Source organism: Pseudophryne corroboree, chromosome 5 (assembly GCF_028390025.1).
Source record: "Pseudophryne corroboree isolate aPseCor3 chromosome 5, aPseCor3.hap2, whole genome shotgun sequence".
In the NCBI taxonomy this organism is placed as follows: Eukaryota; Metazoa; Chordata; class Amphibia; order Anura; family Myobatrachidae; genus Pseudophryne; species Pseudophryne corroboree.
Window position 1 is genome coordinate 72,028,494 of NC_086448.1, and position 19,627 is coordinate 72,048,120.

A 19,627-nucleotide genomic window follows, 5' to 3' on the forward strand; every position below is an offset into this window, starting at 1 on the left:
CTAAGCCAGGCGGAACCTCTGCTTCAAGGAAGACCGGTGTTGATCCAGTCGGACAACATCACGGCAGTCGCCCATGTAAACAGACAGGGCGGCACAAGAAGCAGGAGTGCAATGGCAGAAGCTGCCAGGATCCTTCGCTGGGCGGAGAATCACGTGATAGCACTGTCAGCAGTGTTCATCCCGGGAGTGGACAACTGGGAAGCAGACTTCCTCAGCAGACACGATCTTCACCCGGGAGAGTGGGGACTTCATCCAGAAGTTTTCCACATGCTAATAAACCATTGGGAAAGACCAATGGTGGACATGATGGCGTCTCGCCTCAACAAAAAACTGGACAGGTATTGCGCCAGGTCAAGAGATCCGCAGGCAATAGCTGTGGACGCGCTGGTAACACCTTGGGTGTACCAGTCGGTGTATGTGTTTCCTCCTCTGCCTCTCATACCAAAGGTATTGAGAATCATACGGCAAAGCGGAGTAAGAACGATACTAGTGGCTCCGGATTGGCCAAGAAGGTCTTGGTACCCGGAACTTCAAGAGATGGTCACGGACGATCCGTGGCCTCTACCTCTAAGACAGGACCTGCTTCAGCAGGGACCGTGTCTATTCCAAGACTTACCGCGGCTGCGTTTGACGGCATGGCGGTTGAACGCCAGATCCTAAAAGGAAAAGGCATTCCAGAAGAAGTCATTCCTACCTTGATTAAGGCAAGAAAGGAAGTCACCGCGAAGCATTATCACCGCATTTGGCGGAAATATGTTGCGTGGTGCGAGGATCGGAGTGCTCCGACGGAGGAATTTCAACTGGGTCGTTTCCTACATTTCCTGCAATCAGGATTGTCTATGGGTCTCAAATTGGGATCTATTAAGGTTCAAATTTCGGCCCTGTCAATATTCTTCCAAAAAGAATTGGCCTCAGTTCCTGAGGTCCAGACTTTTGTCAAAGGAGTACTGCATATACAGCCTCCTGTGGTGCCTCCGGTGGCACCGTGGGATCTAAATGTAGTTTTAGATTTCCTCAAATCCCATTGGTTTGAACCACTAAAAAATGTGGATTTGAAATATCTCACATGGAAAGTGACTATGTTACTGGCCCTGGCGTCCGCCAGGAGAGTATCTGAACTGGCGGCTTTATCTTATAAAAGCCCTTATTTAATTTTCCATTCGGATAGGGCAGAGCTGCGGACGCGTCCGCATTTTCTCCCTAAGGTGGTATCAGCGTTTCACCTGAACCAGCCTATTGTAGTGCCTGCGGCTACAAGCGACTTGGAGGACTCCAAGTTGTTGGACGTTGTCAGAGCTTTAAAAATATACATTTCAAGGACGGCTGGAGTCAGAAAATCTGACTCGCTGTTTATACTGTATGCACCCAACAAGTTGGGTGCGCCTGCTTCTAAGCAGTCGATTGCTCGTTGGATTTGTAACACAATTCAACTTGCACATTCTGTGGCAGGCCTGCCACAGCCTAAATCTGTTAAGGCCCATTCCACAAGGAAGGTGGGCTCATCTTGGGCGGCTGCCCGAGGGGTCTCGGCATTACAACTCTGCCGAGCAGCTACGTGGTCAGGGGAGAACACGTTTGTAAAATTCTACAAATTTGATACCCTGGCAAAGGAGGACCTGGAGTTCTCTCATTCGGTGCTGCAGAGTCATCCGCACTCTCCCGCCCGTTTGGGAGCTTTGGTATAATCCCCATGGTCCTTTCAGGAACCCCAGCATCCACTAGGACGATAGAGAAAATAAGAATTTACTTACCGATAATTCTATTTCTCGGAGTCCGTAGTGGATGCTGGGCGCCCATCCCAAGTGCGGATTATCTGCAATACTTGTACATAGTTATTGTTAACTAATTCGGGTTATTGTTTAGGGAGCCATCTTTCAGAGGCTCCTCTGTTATCATACTGTTAACTGGGTTTAGATCACAAGTTGTACGGTGTGATTGGTGTGGCTGGTATGAGTCTTACCCGGGATTCAAAATCCTCCCTTATTGTGTACGCTCGTCCGGGCACAGTACCTAACTGGAGTCTGGAGGAGGGTCATAGGGGGAGGAGCCAGTGCACACCACCTGATCTGGAAAAGCTTTACTTTTTGTGCCCTGTCTCCTGCGGAGCCGCTATTCCCCATGGTCCTTTCAGGAACCCCAGCATCCACTACGGACTCCGAGAAATAGAATTATCGGTAAGTAAATTCTTATTTTTTCCTGTCTATTAGATAGGAAAAAACAGACACACAACTGTCTTTTTTTCTCTGACGTCCTAGTGGATGCTGGGAACTCCGTAAGGACCATGGGGAATAGCGGCTCCGCAGGAGACTGGGCACAAAAAGTAAAAGCTTTAGACTAGCTGGTGTGCACTGGCTCCTCCCCCTATGACCCTCCTCCAAGCCTCAGTTAGATTTTTGTGCCCGAACGAGAAGGGTGCAAGCTAGGTGGCTCTCCTGAGCTGCTTAGAAGTAAAAGTTTAAATAGGTTTTTTATTTTCAGTGAGTCCTGCTGGCAACAGGCTCACTGCATCGTGGGACTAAGGGGAGAAGAAGCGAACTCACCTGACTGCAGAGTGGATTGGGCTTCTTGGCTACTGGACATTAGCTCCAGAGGGACGATCACAGGTTCAGCCTGGATGGGTCCCGGAGCCGTGCCGCCGGCCCCCTTACAGAGCCAGAAGAGCGAAGAGGTCCGGAGAAAGCGGCGGCAGAAGACGTTCCTGTCTTCAAATAAGGTAGCGCACAGCACTGCAGCTGTGCGCCATTGCTCTCAGCACACTTCACACTCCGGTCACTGAGGGTGCAGGGCGCTGGGGGGGAGCGCCCTGAGACGCAATAAAAACGATATAAAAACCTTATATGGCTAAAAAAAATGCATCACATATAGCTCCTGGGCTATATGGATGCATTTATCCCCTGCCAGTTTCCTGAAAAAAGCGGGAGAAAAGGCCGCCGTGAAGGGGGCGGAGCCTTTCTCCTCAGCACACAAGCGCCATTTTCTTTCACAGCTCCGCTGGAAGGACGGCTCCCTGACTCTCCCCTGCAGTCCTGCACTACAGAAACAGGGTAAAACAGAGAGGGGGGCACTATTGGCAGCTAATATATAAATACAGCAGCTATAACAGGGAGTAACACTTATATAAGGTTATCCCTGTATATATATAGCGCTCTGGTGTGTGCTGGCAAACTCTCCCTCTGTCTCCCCAAAGGGCTAGTGGGGTCCTGTCCTCTATCAGAGCATTCCCTGTGTGTGTGCTGGGTGTCGGTACGATTGTGTCGACATGTATGATGAGGAAAATGATGTGGAAGCAGAGCAATTGCCTGTGTTAGTGATGTCACCCCCTAGGGAGTCGACACCTGACTGGATGGTAGTAATTAAAGAATTACGTGACAATGTCAGCACTTTGCAAAAAACTGTTGACGACATGAGACAGCCGACAAATCAATTAGTGCCTGTTCAGGCGTCTCAGACACCGTCAGGGGCGCTAAAACGCCCGTTACCTCAGATGGTCGACACAGACCCTGACACGGATACTGAATCCAGTGTCGACGGTGACGAGACAAACGTAATGTCCAGTAGGGCCACACGTTACATGATCACGGCAATGAAGGAGGCATTGAACATTTCTGACACTACAAGTACCACAAAAAAGGGTATTATGTGGGGTGTGAAAAAACTACCAGTGGTTTTTCCTGAGTCAGATGAATTAAATGAGGTGTGTGATAAAGCGTGGGTTTCCCCCGATAAAAAACTGCTGATTTCTAATAAATTATTGGCACTATACCCTTTCCCGCCAGAGGTTAGGGCACGTTGGGAAACACCCCCTAGGGTAGATAAGGCGCTCACACGCTTATCAAAACAAGTGGCGTTACCGTCTCCTGATACGGCCGCTCTCAAGGAACCAGCTGATAGAAGGCTGGAAAATATCTTAAAAGGTATATACACACATACCGGTGTTATACTGCGACCAGCGATCGCCTCAGCCTGGATGTGCAGCGCTGGAGTGGCTTGGTCGGATTCCCTGACTGAAAATATTGATACCCTGGATAGGGACAGTATATTATTAACTATAGAGCATTTAAAGGATGCATTACTATATATGCGAGATGCACAGAGGGATATTTGCACCCTGGCATCTAGAGTAAGTGCGATGTCCATTTCTGCCAGAAGAACGTTATGGACGCGACAGTGGTCAGGTGATGCGGATTCCAAACGACATATGGAAGTATTGCCGTATAAAGGGGAGGAGTTATTTGGGGTCGGTCTATCGGACCTGGTGGCCACAGCAACGGCTGGAAAATCCACCTTCTTACCCCAGGTCACCTCTCAGCAGAAAAAGACACCGTCTTTTCAAACCCAGTCCTTTCGTCCCTATAAGGGCAAGAGGGAAAAAGGCCGCTCGTTCCTGCCCTGGGGCAGAGGAAGGGGAAAAAGACTGCACCATGCAGCCTCTTCCCAGGAGCAGAAGCCCTCCCCCGCTTCTGCCAAGTCCTCAGCATGACGCTGGGGCTCTGCAAGCAGACTCGGGCACGGTGGGGGGCCGTCTCAAGAATTTCAGCGCGCAGTGGGCTCACTCGCAAGTGGACCCCTGGATCCTGCAGGTAGTATCACAGGGGTGCAAATTGGAATTCGAGACGTCTCCCCCTCGCCGGTTCCTGAAGTCTGCTCTACCAACGTCTCCCTCCGACAGGGAGGCAGTATTGGAAGCTATTCACAAGCTGTATTCCCAGCAGGTGATAATCAAGGTACCCCTCCTACAACAGGGAAAGGGGTATTATTCCACGCTGTTTGTGGTACCGAAGCCGGACGGCTCGGTGAGACCAATTTTAAATCTAAAATCTTTGAACACTTACATAAAAAGGTTCAAATTCAAGATGGAGTCACTCAGAGCAGTGATAGCGAACCTGGAAGAAGGGGACTATATGGTATCTCTAGACATCAAGGATGCTTATCTCCATGTCCCAATCTACCCTTCTCACCAAGGGTACCTCAGGTTTGTGATACAAAACTGTCATTATCAGTTTCAGACGCTGCCGTTTGGATTGTCCACGGCACCACGGGTCTTTACCAAGGTAATGGCCGAAATGATGATTCTTCTTCGAAGAAAAGGCGTATTAATTATCCCTTACTTGGACGATCTCCTGATAAGGGCAAGGTCCAGGGAACAGTTAGAGGTCGGAGTAGCACTATCTCAAGTAGTACTACGACAGCACGGGTGGATTCTAAATATCCCAAAATCACAGCTGATTCCAACAACACGTCTACTGTTCCTAGGGATGATTCTGGACACAGTCCAGAAAAAGGTGTTTCTCCCGGAGGAGAAGGCCAGGGAGTTATCCGAGCTAGTCAGGAACCTCCTAAAACCAGGACAAGTGTCAGTGCATCAGTGCACGAGAGTCCTGGGAAAAATGGTGGCTTCTTACGAAGCGATTCCATTCGGAAGATTCCATGCAAGAACTTTTCAGTGGGATCTGCTGGACAAATGGTCCGGATCGCATCTTCAGATGCATCAGCGGATAACCCTATCTCCAAGGACAAGGGTATCTCTCCTGTGGTGGTTACAGAAGGCTCATCTTCTAGAGGGCCGCAGATTCGGCATTCAGGATTGGATGCTGGTAACCACGGATGCCAGCCTGAGAGGCTGGGGAGCAGTCACACAGGGGAGAAATTTCCAGGGCTTGTGGTCAAGCATGGAAACGTCTCTTCACATAAATATCCTAGAGCTAAGGGCCATTTACAATGCCCTAAGTCAAGCAAGGCCTCTGCTTCAGGGTCAACCGGTATTGATCCAGTCGGACAACATCACGGCTGTCGCCCACGTAAACAGACAGGGCGGCACAAGAAGCAGGAGGGCAATGGCAGAAGCTGCAAGGATTCTCCGCTGGGCGGAAAATCATGTGATAGCACTGTCAGCAGTGTTCATTCCGGGAGTGGACAACTGGGAAGCAGACTTCCTCAGCAGACACGATCTCCACCCGGGGGAGTGGGGACTTCATCCAGAAGTCTTCCAAGTGATTGTAAACCGTTGGGAAAAACCAAAGGTGGACATGATGGCGTCCCGTCTCAACAAGAAACTGGACAGATATTGCGCCAGGTCAAGGGACCCTCAGGCAATAGCGGTGGACGCTCTGGTAACTTCGTGGGTGTTCCAGTCGGTATATGTGTTACCTCCTCTTCCTCTCATACCAAAAGTACTGAGAATCATAAGAAGGAGAGGAGTAAGAACGATACTCGTGGCTCCGGATTGGCCAAGAAGAACTTGGTACCCGGAGCTGCAAGAGATGCTCACGGAGGACCCGTGGCCTCTACCTCTAAGGAAGGACCTGCTCCAGCAGTGACCTTGTCTGTTCCAAGACTTACCGCGGCTGCGTTTGACGGCATGGCGGTTGAACGCCGGATCCTGAAGGAAAAAGGCATTCCAGATGAAGTCATCCCTACCCTGATCAAGGCCAGGAAGGATGTAACTGCAAAACATTATCATCGCATTTGGCGAAAATATGTTGCGTGGTGTGAGGCCAAGAAGGCCCCTACGGAGGAATTTCAACTGGGTCGTTTCCTACATTTCCTGCAAGCAGGATTGTCTATGGGCCTAAAATTAGGATCCATTAAGGTTCAAATTTCGGCCCTGTCGATCTTCTTCCAGAAAGAACTGGCTTCAGTGCCTGAAGTTCAGACGTTTGTCAAAGGGGTACTGCATATACAGCCTCCTTTTGTGCCTCCAGTGGCACCTTGGGATCTCAATGTAGTTTTAGGGTTCCTAAAATCACATTGGTTTGAACCACTTGCCACAGTGGATTTGAAATATCTCACATGGAAAGTGGTAATGCTGTTGGCCCTGGCTTCAGCCAGGCGCGTATCAGAATTGGCGGCTTTATCCTACAAAAGCCCTTACCTGATATTTCATTCGGATAGGGCGGAATTGAGGACTCGTCCCCAGTTTCTCCCTAAGGTGGTGTCAGCGTTTCACCTGAACCAGCCTATTGTGGTGCCTACGGCTACTAAGGACTTGGAGGACTCCAAGTTGCTAGACGTTGTCAGGGCCCTGAAAATATATGTTTCCAGGACAGCTGGAGTCAGAAAATCTGACTCGCTGTTTAGTTTATATGCACCCAACAAGCTGGGTGCTCCTGCTTCTAAGCAGACTATTGCTCGTTGGATTTGTAGTACAATTCAGCTTGCACATTCTGTGGCAGGCCTGCCACAGCCAAAATCTGTCAATGCCCATTCCACAAGGAAGGTGGGCTCATCTTGGGCGGCTGCCCGAGGGGTCTCGGCTTTACAACTTTGCCGAGCAGCTACTTGGTCAGGGGCAAACACGTTTGCTAAATTCTACAAATTTGATACCCTGGCTGAGGAGGACCTGGAGTTCTCTCATTCGGTGCTGCAGAGTCATCCGCACTCTCCCGCCCGTTTGGGAGCTTTGGTATAATCCCCATGGTCCTTACGGAGTTCCCAGCATCCACTAGGACGTCAGAGAAAATAAGAATTTACTTACCGATAATTCTATTTCTCATAGTCCGTAGTGGATGCTGGGCGCCCATCCCAAGTGCGGATTGTCTGCAATACTTGTATATAGTTATTGTTACAAACAAATCGGGTTGTTTATTGTTGGAAGCCTTCTTTTCAGAGGCTCCATACGGTTATCATACTGTTAACTGGGTTCAGATCACGAGTTGTACGGTGTGATTGGTGTGGCTGGTATGAGTCTTACCCGGGATTCAAGATCCTTCCTTATTATGTACGCTCGTCCGGGCACAGTATCTTAACTGAGGCTTGGAGGAGGGTCATAGGGGAAGGAGCCAGTGCACACCAGCTAGTCTAAAGCTTTTACTTTTTGTGCCCAGTCTCCTGCGGAGCCGCTATTCCCCATGGTCCTTACGGAGTTCCCAGCATCCACTACGGACTATGAGAAATAGAATTATCGGTAAGTAAATTCTTATTTTTTCAAACAATTGAATATCCCCCTTTGAATGAGGTACGAGGGGCCCAGAGGCTTCCTTCTAGGTGCTGTTGTCCTGCAGCTCCGCAAGTTATGAAGTTGTGCATGATGAGAATTATGGGTCACCTTAAGGTACAATACATTGCCTGGTACTAAAACACAATATAAAATAATCATGTGCGTTTTAAAAGTAGAGCTAAATCTCCTGCAGCAGTTTCCCTTTAAGTGTTGTATTTAGGTTATTGCCTCGCATTGACTGGCTTTGAATTTTCCAGTTTTTTTGTTTGCTACAAAATACACTTTGTAAAACTAAACCACAGCTGTTCAGTCCAAGTCTGCACCAAGACGCCTGCTGAAGACCACAGAGGGTTGATGTAGGCTACCTTCCGGCATGTAGGCCTTACGCCAGACCTCTGTCCCAGGCTGTCCTCTGTAGTGTGGGGCTCAGCGTGCTCCTTATAAGATGAATACTGACCTGGCGACTCTATACAGCAGGCTGCTGCTTCTTCAGGAGGAACGGTGACAGACAGGCCAGCTTCCAGACGTAAGAGCTCGCACTCAGAGTGCAGTGATGGAGCAGCATCTCTTTGTGCCTTGTTACCGTGCTGCTTTTGCCGCTCTGCACTCATCAGCTTCTCTGCTCCTACGTGCATACTATTAATTAAAATCATTTAAGAGACTTTTCTGGGCCGCAAGCTTTGTGTTCGTAATAGAATCAGTACAAGCAAAGTTTCAAGAGCGCATGTACAAGACGATGGATTAAAGTGAACTGAAGGTGGAAAATTCCCCTAAGCTTTGTTCCTGCATTAGTCAGTCACTTTTTATACAGTTATATTGAAATATGAATATCTATAGGAGATGGCAGCAATTCTTTATTGGGCTTTTCATGTAGCAGGCATTTACCTGGGCCCATAGAGGTGGCCAGGGCATCACTTAACCTGACGTCACACCTTTCTCTTGCCGTCCCTTTGCTTTGGGTTTACCGACAAATATGGCGTTCATTTTGGCCCCTACTGGTGAAATAAACGTAGCACAGAACGTACTTCCAGGCTGCAAAATAGGAAATGGGAAATGTAATTTTAATAAAAGGATATTGAAAGTGATTCTCGCTACGCTATGCAGTTGGCAAAACTCCCAATTCTCACAAAATAATTGTCAGAGGCGCTCTTCTTTTAAAGGGGGTTTTCCACTTTCAGGGATCTTGTATCCAAAAGACCGGACCCCAGCGCGTTATTACATACATGGCATGTTTGCGCTTTTACATTTTGAAAATTCAGTATAGAATATAGGGGGTTATTCCGAGTTGATCGCTCGCAAGCAGTTTTTGCTAGCCGTGCAAACGCATAGTCGCCGCCCACGGGGGATTGTATTTTCGATTTGCAGGAGTGCGAACGCCCGTGCAGCAGAGCGCCTGCAAACACATTTTGTGCAAAACAAGAACAGCCCTGTAATTACTTATCCAGTGCGATGATTGCTGCGACGAGTGACACGGTAATGACGTCAGATACCTGCCCAGCAAACGCCCGGCCACGCCTGCGTTTTTCCAACCACTCCCAGAAAACGGTCAGTTGACATCCATCAACGCCCTCTTCCTGTCAATCTCCTTGCGTTCTGCTGTGCGATTGGAATCGTCACCAGTGCAAAGCCACAAAGGACTTCGTACCCGTACGATGCGCGTGCGCATTGCGGTGAATGCGCAGATTAGTCGCTTTTTCAATGATCGCTACGCAGCGAACAACGGCAGCTAGCGATCAACTTGGAATGACCCCCATAGGCCCAAATGTATTAATCCTTAAAAAGTGGTAAGGTGGAGACAGATAAAGAGAGATAAAGTACCAGCTAACCAGCTCCTGTCATTTTTCAAGCACATTGGGGCAGATGTATTAACCTAGAGAAGGCATAAGGAAGTGATAAACCAGAGATATGTGCAAGGTGATAAAGGCACCAGCCAATCAGATCCTAACTGTTAATTTACATATTGGAGCTGATTGGCTGGTGCCTTTATCACCTTGCACATATCACTGGTTTAGGAAGCTGATTGGCTGGTACATTATCACTCTTTATAGCACTTTCCACTTTATCACTTTTCAAGGCTTAGTACATTTGGGCCATTAAAACAAAACTAAAAAGTTTTTTTTATCTTTTTGGGCTCGTGACTGTACTCCAGATAATTGGTGTGTGTGTGTGTAACCTCTATGCTGCGTAATAGCAGGTGTCCTTTCACAATAGCAGCTTCTCATATTGTCCTTCTCTTTCAAGCATCAAGGCTCCGGCGATGTGTCCCGTACTATCCTTGTCCAAGTGGCCGAGTCGGCTTACAGATTTGCTCTTGGTTCAATCGCTGGAGGTTAGTCATGGTTGACTGTTGCCATTTTATCTTCATTACCACTTCCCCCCTCCCCTACAGAGTCTGGGTGCACAATGGTCTCCCTGTCTATTCCCACAAGAGTTTGCCTTCATGGGTCACCGGCGCCTGTCCGCGTTTTGTGCACGATCCATTGTACTTCATAGATATTGGAGGGTTAGAAGTTGTACCTATGGCTTGTCTTGCTCAAAACAAATTTATAAACTTAATAAGTGCGGAGCGACTTACTGATCTGTTTTAATAAAGTCTTTGACAAGCCTTTAATGTAACCCATTACATTTATGAAGAGAGCACCCATAGGAACGTGTGCACTTAAGATAATTGTATCTTGTAACCATTTCATTACCTCTTTTTATCATTATTATTTTTTTACGGTTTCTATAGATTTTAACCCTTTTTCATCCAAACAGCTGTGGGCGCCACTGCGGTTTACCCCATCGACTTGGTGAAAACACGAATGCAGAACCAGAGATCTACCGGATCGTTTGTAGGGGAACTCATGTACAAGAACAGTTTTGATTGTTTTAAGAAAGTGCTGCGGTACGAAGGCTTCTTTGGACTCTACAGAGGTCAGTCAATCTCTTGCACCCTGGCTAACCAGATACCATTCATTAGAGATGTAGTTGTTTGTCTTCTCTTCCCCATGATTAAATTTATTTTACAAAAGTTGTTCTGTCAACCTGACTGAGGCATGATAATCCTCTGAGCGCAATAGCCTGAGGAGCAAGGCGGTGCACATTGGAGACTGTTACGGTAGCCAGTCTTCACTGATTTTTCGTAGCACCCCTCCACGGCATGTGGAAATATTAGCAAAGTTACTGATTGCAAAGTGCATTGCCCAACTGTTCTGGAGGCACATTGTGGCCATCACAAGGAATTGAATTCCCCCGATGTAACATAGTATCTAAGGTTGAAAAAAGACATAGAGGTGTATAAAGATGTATAGAGGTGTTCATGTTACAACAGCACCATGGGTAGTCAAGACGCTTTATCTATAGCACTGTCCATCTTGAAACGGAATCCTCCCATTATTAACTATCCTTCCCCTCTGATCCCACCATTGACTGATTGCACTCTGTTGAACTGGTTGAGAAGCAGAGAGTGGTCGCTGTTGGAGTGGTTGTGAGGCATAGAGGAAAGATGAACAGGAAGGAGTGAACGGTGGGCCGCAGAAGGCCCTAACTGATGTATTCACTCCTTGAAGTGACCATATTCTGCCGTTTCAGTCCCTCACAGTCCGCAGCACATTTGCTGTTACAGAAATCGGGAGCTGTGAAGAGTTTCCATGTTGCCTGGGTTATTGTGGAGCTCACGGAAAATGGCAGAACTTTGGCATATCAAGCAGCAGAGGTTGTCACGTGGTCAGCAGGGCCTCTGGGAAACGTACGTCGATGTGACTGTGCCATCCGAGCTCTCTCATGTCAGAACGTGCCAATTTTACTGATTTTTTTTTTTTGAGGGGGGGCGGGCAGCAATGAATGAAACCCCAGTGCAGTATATGGCAGAGATGTTACTGTTTGAAAAATGTATTTTTAGACGTACCCTAAAACATTGTATCTGAGTGACGTATAGCATGAAGGCATGATCTGGCCAGGAATCTGTAGACACCCACATCTGAGTGAACTCTAATCCTGTCTAATGATACAAAATGTTGCGTAACCGATTAAGGGCCCTCCACCCAGTAACCAAATAAAAATTAATCTTTAAGATTGCGCACATTCTCCTTCATATAACCCAACAAATAATTTTAAAAATCCTCCAAAAATACAAAGTCTCTTACAGAGAACAGTGTACCTATCTAGGCCAGTAAATTAAATAAGCAAATCGATATTAAATGTAAAAAAAAGTCATAAAAGCTTCAATGGAAAAATAAATAGTCTCAAAACACATGAAAATAAACATTGAAGTGTAAAAAGGAAATTACATCAGGCAGGGTGTTTTGTGTTCCCGATTCCGTCCTTTCCAATCTATCTGCACCCCCCTTCCCCCTTAAACGTCACACAGATTCGTAATTTAGACTTCTTGCCAAAGTGTCCCAGATTAGGAAAATGAGGGGATTTTCTTCCCTGAATATTTCAGCTCCTTGTTTCCCGAGTTTAAAACAGAATTGTTGGTTATGAGCGGTTCAGCAGCTCTGCAGTAATCTCTACCTCTTTTCTGTATTAGCTGTAATTACCGACGCGGGTTGGTAAACTGGCGCAGCAATATAGGTTAGTTTGCACAGGTTCTAATGTATATATAGTATATGGAAGAATAGTGAGTCTATCACTGATGCGCCTGCAACGTTGCAAGTTAAACTGTTCATATTTCATTTCAGAGCCGCGTTTTCTACAACTGGGGAGGTTATAGAGGTGTTGAGGCTATGAGTGGTGCTTTACCCCAGTTCCTAGAGGATTAGCGCGCTTCCTGCGTTGACTGGAGGGAGGGAGGTCACACACGTGTGCTTACCATTCCAAACCAAGTAGCCCCAAAGGCTAACCTGTGGATCTTCAATGTATCTATTTCTACTGTAAATTGTCACTTTTATATCACAAATGTCTGATCGGGCGCTATACGTCACAACACTTGTACAGCTGCCTGTTCACGTGGGATGAAACTGGATTGCCCAGAGGAAAACCCCACGCAAACATGGGGAGAACATACAGACTCTACACAGTTCCCTAATGAGTAATCACAATCAGAAAATGTGCACTTTTTAAATTGTACCTATTTTATGGGCTCCTGTTAGATTTACCATAGCAGCAGAGTTTGTATACCAGCAGATCACATCTAGAAGATAACATTGCAGTAAGATACAGTAATTGATTTTTGATCATTGTTTTGCTTATTTTTAAAAACCATGAAGAACTCATTGATATAACATCATGTGCTACAAAAAAAAATTGGTAGTTGAGAATGAATCCTCAATTGTGCCACAAGAAACTCCTATAAGAAGATCCCCTTACAGAGGCGGCGATATCTCACTGTGTTTCTCAGTCCTCATCCAGACAACTGCAGGCTGTTAGCGTGGCCTATACTGGAGTGGGCCAGTACGGGCAACATTGCAAAACATCATGGAAATATTGGATTTTCACACCTCCTTATACTGGTGTACTGAAAATCTTGGTAAGATCTCTTCGGTCAGTATCCTCTACATAACGTTGCGAAGGCTGTCATTAATCTAACACGTCTTTGTAACACCAGGGGTGATGTATTACTTCACAGTAGAAGGATGACACTCAAAAATGGTGAAGGTCCTGATGCTGTGTTGGACTTACGCCAGTTAGTGACTGGGAGCAGGGCCGTCTTAACAGCGTTGTAAGCCATGGGCAAAGCAATGCACTGGGTCCCCTACACATCCATTTATGGGAACCAATTAAAATTCATAGAATGACTCTACTACTACATGAGCCATCTCTCCACATGCTTCCATACAGTGTATGGCTGTCAGCACTCTGATTGGTGGATAGCTCCAGCCATCCACCAATCACCATGCTGTGCCATCAGGTCTACTGTGACTGTCCTTGCACAGTAGAATGAGCAGCAAGATCACCAACATACAAATAAAAACACACAGATTTAAGAAGCAAACACACCCTGACACTCCCGTTCTCACTGTTCACCATATGTATTGCAGGCGTAATGAAGCGGTCACGCAGGCGACCTGCGCGTGTCAATTGTGTTCTGAGCCTCTTCTGAGAAGGTCATTTTTTGAAAGACTCATAAAATGGATGGCCCGGATACAATGTTTCTGGCTCTCTTTAGAGCCCTTGCACCATGAAGCTCACAAATGGTTGGCAACTGCACTCCAACAATTTTACTTGTAGTTCTAATCTTGCGCTCCAACGCATCTGGCTCTGATGCAGTGCTGTTGCCATGCTAGAAAATGATGACAAAGGTCAGAACGTTCTCTATTGAGCACCTATAAAAATTTAGTAAAGTGGCTTTGTTGGGCCTTTTTGGTCAAAGACATCGTATTTACAGACCAAGGCCCTAAAAATGTAAACGACTCTACCACCTCAACTTTTTGAAATTTATAGGTACCGGTAGTTGGCAACCTACATCCTTTCCTAAAATCAATCACCGGTTCTCAATTAATTTGATAGGAAGGACAAAGCATCTTAGCGTGACTTGTATATAAACTACGGTTCTACTCTCGCTCTTCAGGATGGAATGTTTAGGAACACTGAAGAATTGGAGTGCTGGCAATATGCTGTAAACCTGTGGTGTGCTGGATGTATGATCTTTGCATCACATACAGTAGATGACTGTTTGACATTATAATCTTCCCCGTCAGTTGTATGCAACCTCACATCTCTGTTGTGTGCTGTTAGGGGACCCTGCACCTTCTACTCTCTGACTTTTATATATAAGTACCAATAGCACATGTCCCTACCCTCATCCTGTTCTAGTATCTGCATAGATCAGTGGTTTGAATATTTGTTGTTTATTTCTCTGACGTCCTAGTGGATGCTGGGGACTCCGTAAGGACCATGGGGAATAGCGGCTCCGCAGGAGACTGGGCACAAAAGTAAAGCTTTAGAACTACCTGATGTGCACTGGCTCCTCCCCCTATGACCCTCCTCCAAGCCTCAGTTAGATTTTTGTGCCCGAACGAGAAGGGTGCACACTAGGTGGCTCTCCTGAGCTGCTTAGTGAAAAGTTTAGTTTTAGGTTTTTTATGTTCAGTGAGACCTGCTGGCAACAGGCTCACTGCATCGAGGGACTAAGGGGAGAAGAAGCGAACTCACCTGCGTGCAGAGTGGATTGGGCTTCTTAGGCTACTGGACATTAGCTCCAGAGGGACCGATCACAGGCCCAGCCATGGATAGGTCCCAGAGCCGCGCCGCCGGCCCCCTTACAGAGCTAGAAGACAGAAGAGGTCCGGAAAATCGGCGGCAGAAGACGTCCTGTCTTCAACAAGGTAGCGCACAGCACTGCAGCTGTGCGCCATTGCTCTCAGCACACTTCACACTCCGGTCACTGAGGGTGCAGGGCGCTGGGGGGGGGGCGCCCTGAGACGCAATAAAAACACCTTGGATGGCAAAAAAAAAAAAAATGCATCACATATAGCTCCTGGGCTATATGGATGAATTTAACCCCTGCCAAAATACACACAAAAACGGGAGATAAGGCCGCCGAGAAGGGGGCGGAGCCTATCTCCTCAGCACACTGGCGCCATTTTCCCTCACAGCTCCGTTGGAGGGAAGCTTCCTGGCTCTCCCCTGCAGTCACTACACTACAGAAAGGGATAAAAAAGAGAGGGGGGCACTAATTATGCGCAGTATAAAAAAATACAGCAGCTATAAGGGGAAAACACTTATATAAGGTTATCCCTGTATATATATAGCGCTCTGGTGTGTGCTGGCAAACTCTCCCTCTGTCTCCCCAAAGGGCTAGTGGGGTCCTGTCCTCTATCAGAGCATTCCCTGTGTGTGTGCTGTGTGTCGGTACGTTTGTGTCGACATGTATGAGGAGAAAAATGATGTGGAGACGGAGCAGATTGCCTGTAATAGTGATGTCACCCCCTAGGGGGTCGACACCTGAGTGGATGAACTGTTGGAAGGAATTACGTGACAGTGTCAGCTCTGTATAAAAGACAGTGGTTGACATGAGACAGCCGGCTACTCAGCTTGTGCCTGTCCAGACGTCTCATAGGCCGTCAGGGGCTCTAAAGCGCCCGTTACCTCAGATGGCAGATATAGACGCCGACACGGATACTGACTCCAGTGTCGACGGTGAAGAGACAAATGTGACTTCCAGTAGGGCCACACGTTACATGATTGAGGCAATGAAAAATGTTTTACACATTTCTGATAATACGAGTACCACCAAAAAGGGGTACAGGTTGAGTATCCCTTATCCAAAATCCTTGGGACCAGAGGATTTTTGGATATCGGATTTTTCCGTATTTTGGAATAATTGCATACCATAATGAGATATTATGGTGATGGGACCTAAATCTAAGCACAGAATGCATTTATGTTACATATACACCTTATACACCCAGCCTGAAGGTAATTTTAGCCAATATTTTTAATAACTTTTTGCATTAAACAAAGTGTGTGTACAGTCACACAATTCATTTATGTTTCATATACACCTTATGCACACAGCCTGAAGGTCATTTAATACAATATTTTTAATAACTTTGAGTATTAAACAAAGTTTGTGTACACTGAGCCATCAAAAAACAAAGGTTTCACTATCTCAGTCTCACTCAAAAAAGTCTGTATTTCGGAATATTCCGTATTTCGGAATATTTGGATATGGGATACTCAACCTGTATTATGTTCGGTGAGGAAAAACTACCTGTAGTTTTCCTGAATCTGAGAAATTAAATGAGGTGTGTGATGATGCGTGGGTTTCCCCCGATAACAACTGATAATTTCTAAAATGTTATTGGCATTATATCCTTTCCCGCCAGAGGTTAGGGTGCGTTGGGAAACACCCCCTAGGGTGGATAAAGCGCTCACACGCTTGTAAGAACAAGGGCTCTACCCTCTCCTGAGATGGCCGCCCTTAAGGATCCTGCTGATAGAAAGCAGGAGGGTATCCTAAAATGTATTTACACACATACTGGTGTTATACTGCGACCAGCAATCGCCTCAGCCTGGATGTGCAGTGCTGGGTTGGCGTGGTCGGATTCCCTGACTGAAAATATTGATACCCTAGATAGGGACAGTATATTATTGCCTATAGAGCATTTTAAAGGATGCATTTCTATATATGCGTGATGCACAGCGGAATATTTGCCGACTGGCATCAAGTCTAAGTGCGTTGTCCATTTCTGCCAGTAGAGGATTATGGACACGACAGTGGTCAGGTGATGCGGATTCCAAACGGCATTTGGAAGTATTGCCTTATTAAGGGGAGGAGTTATTTGGGGTCGGTCTTTCAGACCTGGTGGCCACGGCAACAGCTGGGAAATCCACGTTTGTACCCCAGGTCGCCTCTCAACATAAGAAGACGCCGTATTATCAGGCGCAGTCCTTTCGTGGACAAGCGGGCAAAAGGTTCCTCATTTCTGCCCCGTGACAGAGGGAGAGGAAAAAGGCTGCATAAATCAGCCAGTTCCCAGGAACAGAAGCCCTCTCCCGCCTCTGCCAAGCCCTCAGTATGACGCTGGGGCTTTACAAGCAGAATCAGGCACGGTGGGGGCCCGTCTCAATGAATTTCAGCGCGCAGTGGGCTCACTCGCAATTAGACCCCTGGATCCTTCAGGTGATATCTCAGGGGTACAAATTGGAATTCGAGACGTCTCCCCCTCGCCGTTTCCTAAAGTCGGCTTTACCGATGTCTCCCTCTGACAGGGAGGCAGTTTTGGAAGCCATTCACAAGCTGTATTCCCAGCAGGTGATAATCAAGGTACCCCTCCTGCAACAGGGAACGGGGTATTATTCCACACTGTTGTGGTACCGAAGCCGGACGGCTCGGTGAGACCGATTCTAAATCTAAAATCTTGAACACTTACATACGGAGGTTCAAATTCAAGATTGAGTCACTCAGAGCAGTGATTGCGAACCTGGAAGAAGGGGACTACATGATGTCTCGGGACATCAAGGATGCTTACCTTCATGTCCCAATTTACCCTTCTCACCAAGGGTACCTCAGGTTTGTGGTACAGAACTGTCACTATCAGTTTCAGACGCTGCCGTATGGATGGTCCACGGCACCCCGGGTCTTTACCAAGGTAATGGCCGAAATGATGATACTCTTTCGAAGGAAGGGAATTTTAGTTATCCCTTACTTGGACGATTCCCTGATAAGGGTAAGATCCAGGGAACAGTTGGAGGTCGGTGTAGCACTATCTCAGGTAGTGTTGCGGCAGCACGATTGGATTCTCAATATTCCAAAATCGCAGCTGATTCCGACGACTCGTCTTCTGTTCCTAGGGATGATCCTGGACACAGTCCAGAAAAAGGGGTTTCTCCCGGAGGAGAAAGTCAGGGAGTTATCCGAGCTAGTCGGGAACCTCCTATAACCGAGCCAAGTCTCAGTACATCAATGAAAGGGTTCTGGGAAAAATGGTGGCTTCCTACGAAGCAATCCCATTCGGCAGATTTCACGCAAGAACTTTCCAGTGGGACCTGCTGGACAAATGGTCCGGGTCGCATCTTCAGATGCATCAGCGGATAACCCTGTCACCAAGTACAAGGGTGTCTCTCCTGTGGTGGTTGCAGAGTGCTCATCTTCTAGAGGGCCGCAGATTCGACATTCAGGACTGGGTCCTGGTGACCACGGATGCCAGCCTGCGAGGCTGGGGAGCAGTCACACAGGGAAGGAATTTCCAGAGCTTATGGTCAAGCCTGGAGACATCACTTCACATAAATATCCTGAAGCTAAGAGCCATTTACAATGCTCTAAGCTCAGCATGACCTCTGCTTCAAGGTCACCCGGAGTTGATCCATTCGGACAACATCACGGCAGTCACCCACGTAAACAGACAGGGTGACACAAGAAGCAGGAGGGCAAGGCAGAAGCTGCAAGGATTCTTCGCTGGGCGGAAAATCATGTGATAGCACTGTCAGCAGTATTCATTCCGGGAGTGGACAACTGGGAAGCAGACTTCCTCAGCAGACACGACCCCCACCCGGGAGAGTGGGGACTTCACCCAGAAGTCTTCCACATGTTTATAAAACTCGACAAGTATTGCGCCAGGTCAAGGGACCCTCAGGCAATAGCTGTAGACGCTCTGGTAACACAGTGGGTGTACCAGTCAGTGTATGTGTTCCCTCCTCTGCCTCTCATACCCAAGGTACTGAGAATTATAAGATGGAGAGGAGTAAGCACTATATTCGTGGCTCCGGATTGACCAAGAAGGACTTGGTAACCGGAACTTCAAGAGATGCTCACGGAGGATCCGTGGCCTCTACCTCTAAGAAGGGACCTGCTCCAGCAAGGACCCTGTCTGTTCCAAGACTTACCGCGGCTGCATTTGACGGCATGGCGGTTGAACGCCGGTTTCTGAAGGAGAAAGGCATTCCGGATGAAGTCATTCCTATCCTGATCAAAGCCAGGAAAGATATAACCGCAAAACATTATCACCGCATTTGGCGAAAATATGTTGCGTGGTGCGAGGCCAGTAAGGCCCCGACGGAGGAATTTTCAACTAGGTCGATTCCTACATTTCCTGCAAACAGGAGTGTCTATGGGCCTGAAATGGGGGTCCATTAAGGTTCAAATTTCGGCCCTGTCAATTTTCTTCCAAAAAGAACTAGCTTCAGTCCCTGAAGTTCAGACGTTTGTGAAAGGGGTACTGTATATACAGCCTCCTTTTGTGCCTCCAGTGGCACCTTGGGATCTAAATGTAGTTGTTGGGTTCCAAAAGTCACATTGGTTTGAACCACTTGAATATGTGGAGT

General features: G+C 47.2%; 1 protein-coding gene across 4 annotated transcripts in view; it reads left to right on the forward strand.

Moving 5' to 3' along the window:
- SLC25A13 (solute carrier family 25 member 13) overlaps positions 1-19,627 on the forward strand; it is a 267,392-nt gene that overhangs the window by 178,211 nt on the left and 69,554 nt on the right. For all 4 annotated transcript variants that reach the window (XM_063921355.1, XM_063921354.1, XM_063921356.1 and 1 more), the window contains exons 10-11: positions 10,178-10,265; positions 10,694-10,852. In XM_063921355.1, coding sequence (XP_063777425.1) covers positions 10,178-10,265; positions 10,694-10,852 — 247 coding nt within the window. The remainder of the gene's footprint in view (positions 1-10,177; positions 10,266-10,693; positions 10,853-19,627) is intronic.